This window comes from Scophthalmus maximus, chromosome 1, assembly GCF_022379125.1.
Source record: "Scophthalmus maximus strain ysfricsl-2021 chromosome 1, ASM2237912v1, whole genome shotgun sequence".
In the NCBI taxonomy this organism is placed as follows: Eukaryota; Metazoa; Chordata; class Actinopteri; order Pleuronectiformes; family Scophthalmidae; genus Scophthalmus; species Scophthalmus maximus.
This window is the reverse complement of record NC_061515.1, coordinates 30,847,501-30,852,500: the sequence shown is the minus strand read 5'-3', so window position 1 is coordinate 30,852,500 and position 5,000 is coordinate 30,847,501. Positions and strand designations below refer to the sequence as shown.

Below are 5,000 nucleotides of genomic sequence, written 5' to 3'. Positions count from 1 at the left end.
CGGGGTTTGTCCCGATCATCCCGGTCCAAGGGGCGCTGGCAGGACAAGTTCTGGCAAATACGGAAAGGCTCACATACGGAAAGGTTCCGGAAAATGTCTAAAAATAACATCAAATATACATAAAATGTATCTAATCGTGCAGGATCCTTCTCATCCAAATGATTCCACGTGGCTCCAGTTATCTCCGACGAGTTCCTTCGTTGTACCAACTCAGCAACGGTCCGACGCCTGCGTGTGCGTCCCGCCGCGCCGCGCCACAACTTGTGAGACTTGTGCTTTTACTGCAACTCTCACACATGGCACCTCCGACACCTCTGCCACGCGCTGATGAGCGGACCAGGACGCCGCCGTGCGACCCGGGGCTCGAGCATAATGAAGTGAATAAATCAATTTATATTTTCACCCTTCAGGTTAGGAGGCAGTTTAAAGAAAGAAAGTTAGAAACGCTTTAATATAAGCTCAGAGACATTATTATTTTGAGCCTTGCAAACATAATCAGTTTATCTTCAGCTGCAGGGAAAAGGGATTCACTGTGGACGCTAACCTGCTTTTTAGTTGGCTGAGAATTACACAAAGTCCCGAAATTGTGCTGATCATGTTCAAGTGATATTTCTTATTGTGGCTAGAAATAAAAGGAGGAGAAGACGAAGGACCAGTGACCTTTCTAGAGGATCACTGCTGTGACTCAGCGTCCAGCCAGAGGACAAACAAGCTCAACACGCTTCATGAGTCAAATGATAAAATGCTGCACAACTGTGGTTTTCCAGCCCCAGGATTTAAAGAATGGTCTTTTCTAACATTATCCAGGTCCGAAGGGACGAGAGATGGGTGGATGATGAAAGGGTCAACACGTGAACCTGGTGAAATACGTGTAGTTAACGTGAACCGATGGATGGACGGATGTCATGTGTCAAAACTAGAATATTTCAATAGAGTGGGTTGTTCACTAATCAGAAGGTCGGTTTTAAATGCGGCGCTGATGTTAATGTTAACCATTAACATCAGTGAGTCACACTTCCATTACCATTAACACACACACCGTCCTCTCACCCACAGCTCCTCATTACGCCGCCGCTAAAAATAAGAGTCCCCGAAAAATGCACCACTGCCTCGTGATTGAAGAAGGGTTTGCTCAAAGTGGTTTGAAAGACTAATGTCTGTAATAAGAAAAGCGACGCGCTTCGAGCTGGAGAGCAACAGGAGCTGGACGGGCCGACGCGTCCTTGGTTTTGTTTTTCATGAGATTTGGTGACGATGATAAAACGATGGAGTGACACCAGCCTTGTTCTCTGAAGACTTTTGGTACAAACTACCTCAAGCTGTTTTCAGACAGGAAAATATGGGTCCGGACATTTTTCTGGGGATGTGGCAGGAGAACATTCAGAGAGAGAGAAGATTCAGAGAGAAGATTCAGAGAGAAGATTCAGAGAGAGAGAACATTCAGAGAGAGAGAACATTCAGAGAGAACATTCAGAGAGAGAGAACATTCAGAGAGAGAGAACATTCAGAGAGAGAGAACATTCAGAGAGAACATTCAGAGAGAGAGAACATTCAGAGAGAGAGAACATTCAGAGAGAACATTCAGAGAGAGAGAACATTCAGAGAGAGAGAAGATTCAGAGAGAGAGAACATTCAGAGAGAGAGAACATTCAGAGAGAGAGAAGATTCAGAGAGAGAGAAGATTCAGAGAGAGAGAACATTCAGAGAGAGAGAACATTCAGAGAGAGAGAACATTCAGAGAGAGAACATTCAGAGAGAGAGAAGATTCAGAGAGAAGATTCAGAGAGAGAGAAGATTCAGAGAGAAGATTCAGAGAGAAGATTCAGAGAGAGAGAAGATTCAGAGAGAGAGAAGATTCAGAGAGAACATTCAGAGAGAGAGAAGATTCAGAGAGAGAGAAGATTCAGAGAGAACATTCAGAGAGAGAGAAGATTCAGAGAGAGAGAAGATTCAGAGAGAGAGAAGATTCAGAGAGAGAGAAGATTCAGAGAGAGAGAAGATTCAGAGAGAGAGAACATTCAGAGAGAGAGAACATTCAGAGAGAGAGAACATTCAGAGAGAGAGAAGATTCAGAGAGAGAGAAGATTCAGAGAGAGAGAACATTCAGAGAGAGAGAAGATTCAGAGAGAACATTCAGAGAGAGAGAACATTCAGAGAGAGAGAAGATTCAGAGAGAGAGAAGATTCAGAGAGAGAGAACATTCAGAGAGAGAGAAGATTCAGAGAGAACATTCAGAGAGAGAGAAGATTCAGAGAGAGAGAAGATTCAGAGAGAGAGAAGATTCAGAGAGAGAGAAGATTCAGAGAGAGAGAAGATTCAGAGAGAGAGAAGATTCAGAGAGAGAGAACATTCAGAGAGAGAGAAGATTCAGAGAGAGAGAAGATTCAGAGAGAGAGAAGATTCAGAGAGAGAGAAGATTCAGAGAGAGAGAAGATTCAGAGAGAGAGAACATTCAGAGAGAGAGAACATTCAGAGAGAGAGAAGATTCAGAGAGAGAGAAGATTCAGAGAGAACATTCAGAGAGAGAGAAGATTCAGAGAGAGAGAAGATTCAGAGAGAGAGAAGATTCAGAGAGAGAGAAGATTCAGAGAGAGAGAAGATTCAGAGAGAGAGAACATTCAGAGAGAGAGAACATTCAGAGAGAGAGAAGATTCAGAGAGAGAGAAGATTCAGAGAGAGAGAAGATTCAGAGAGAACATTCAGAGAGAACATTCAGAGAGAGAGAACATTCAGAGAGAGAGAAGATTCAGAGAGAGAGAACATTCAGAGAGAGAGAACATTCAGAGAGAGAGAAGATTCAGAGAGAGAGAAGATTCAGAGAGAGAGAACATTCAGAGAGAGAGAACATTCAGAGAGAGAGAACATTCAGAGAGAGAACATTCAGAGAGAGAGAAGATTCAGAGAGAAGATTCAGAGAGAGAGAAGATTCAGAGAGAAGATTCAGAGAGAAGATTCAGAGAGAGAGAAGATTCAGAGAGAGAGAAGATTCAGAGAGAACATTCAGAGAGAGAGAAGATTCAGAGAGAGAGAAGATTCAGAGAGAACATTCAGAGAGAGAGAAGATTCAGAGAGAGAGAAGATTCAGAGAGAGAGAAGATTCAGAGAGAGAGAAGATTCAGAGAGAGAGAAGATTCAGAGAGAGAGAACATTCAGAGAGAGAGAACATTCAGAGAGAGAGAACATTCAGAGAGAGAGAAGATTCAGAGAGAGAGAAGATTCAGAGAGAGAGAACATTCAGAGAGAGAGAAGATTCAGAGAGAACATTCAGAGAGAGAGAACATTCAGAGAGAGAGAAGATTCAGAGAGAGAGAAGATTCAGAGAGAGAGAACATTCAGAGAGAGAGAAGATTCAGAGAGAACATTCAGAGAGAGAGAAGATTCAGAGAGAGAGAAGATTCAGAGAGAGAGAAGATTCAGAGAGAGAGAAGATTCAGAGAGAGAGAAGATTCAGAGAGAGAGAAGATTCAGAGAGAGAGAACATTCAGAGAGAGAGAAGATTCAGAGAGAGAGAAGATTCAGAGAGAGAGAAGATTCAGAGAGAGAGAAGATTCAGAGAGAGAGAAGATTCAGAGAGAGAGAACATTCAGAGAGAGAGAACATTCAGAGAGAGAGAAGATTCAGAGAGAGAGAAGATTCAGAGAGAACATTCAGAGAGAGAGAAGATTCAGAGAGAGAGAAGATTCAGAGAGAGAGAAGATTCAGAGAGAGAGAAGATTCAGAGAGAGAGAAGATTCAGAGAGAGAGAACATTCAGAGAGAGAGAACATTCAGAGAGAGAGAAGATTCAGAGAGAGAGAAGATTCAGAGAGAACATTCAGAGAGAGAGAACATTCAGAGAGAGAGAACATTCAGAGAGAGAGAAGATTCAGAGAGAGAGAAGATTCAGAGAGAGAGAACATTCAGAGAGAGAGAAGATTCAGAGAGAGAGAACATTCAGAGAGAGAGAAGATTCAGAGAGAGAGAACATTCAGAGAGAGAGAAGATTCAGAGAGAGAGAAGATTCAGAGAGAGAGAACATTCAGAGAGAGAGAACATTCAGAGAGAACATTCAGGAGATTTTACGAGGGGCCAGTCAGGAGAAGTTCAGAGAAAATGTCCGGAGCAATATTTGCAGACATTTGCTTTTACAAATACAGCCCATAATACTGCTGCACAGCATCAAGTGGAAGTAGTTGAGGAGAAGGAGCGTCGGTGCATGTCTGAAAGCATCTTCACAGGACTGTTCTTTATCCAGTTGTCTGGTGTGTGTTGCCATAAGGAGCTTCCCTGGCAACGCAAAGCTCCCTTCACTCTGTTAAAAGGGTTAGTCCGCTCAAAATGCAACGTTTTCCTCAACCAGAACTACAGTGTTGACTACACCAGTCCATCAGGCAGAATGCCTGTAGGGTCTCCAGCTCGTACTCACTTGATGTAGTAGGGCACGTTGTTGGGGGAGACGCCCTGCTCGAAGGGGCTGTCCACCGACCCTGCAGACACATGACACGAGTCACAACCAGGCCAATAAACTCCTCACACACACACACACACACACACACACAGTTTACTGCAGGATCAGCATCCTGTAGGTCCCAGAAACAACAACAACAACAACCCATGCCCCGTCCAGGAAATGTGCAGTATCGCATGTAATAAAAAGTTTTCTTCCAAGTCGTATAGACGATAATGAAAAACAGCAGAAAAACAAGAGATATTGCAAATGATCTCACTTATTATGCCCACAAGAGTTGGCACACCAAGTATTAACGGGGACCTGCGCTTTCTGGGAATTGTCAGCACAGTTGGAGCCAATCAGACGGTTTGGCCGGAACTTCCCGCTGCTCAAGTGTTATTGTGCCCGCGGGTCAAATTTGCCGCAGTTAAAAAACAGAGCGGTGCATTGTGGGAGCAGTGGCGGGACACGCGGCGTATATTAACTTGGCAGTGAGATATGAAGGTACGTGTAGATTTCTCACAGTATCATCCACTTGATGCTCATCACGCTCATCTTTATTATAACCCCGT

The 5,000-nt window shown here is 43.7% G+C and overlaps 1 protein-coding gene across 8 annotated transcripts in view; it reads right to left on the bottom strand.

Moving 5' to 3' along the window:
- Positions 1-5,000, bottom strand: part of dmd (dystrophin) — a 154,378-nt gene that overhangs the window by 27,270 nt on the left and 122,108 nt on the right. For all 8 annotated transcript variants that reach the window (XM_035626047.2, XM_035626075.2, XM_035626055.2 and 5 more), the window contains one exon: positions 4,405-4,465. In XM_035626047.2, coding sequence (XP_035481940.2) covers positions 4,405-4,465 — 61 coding nt within the window. The remainder of the gene's footprint in view (positions 1-4,404; positions 4,466-5,000) is intronic.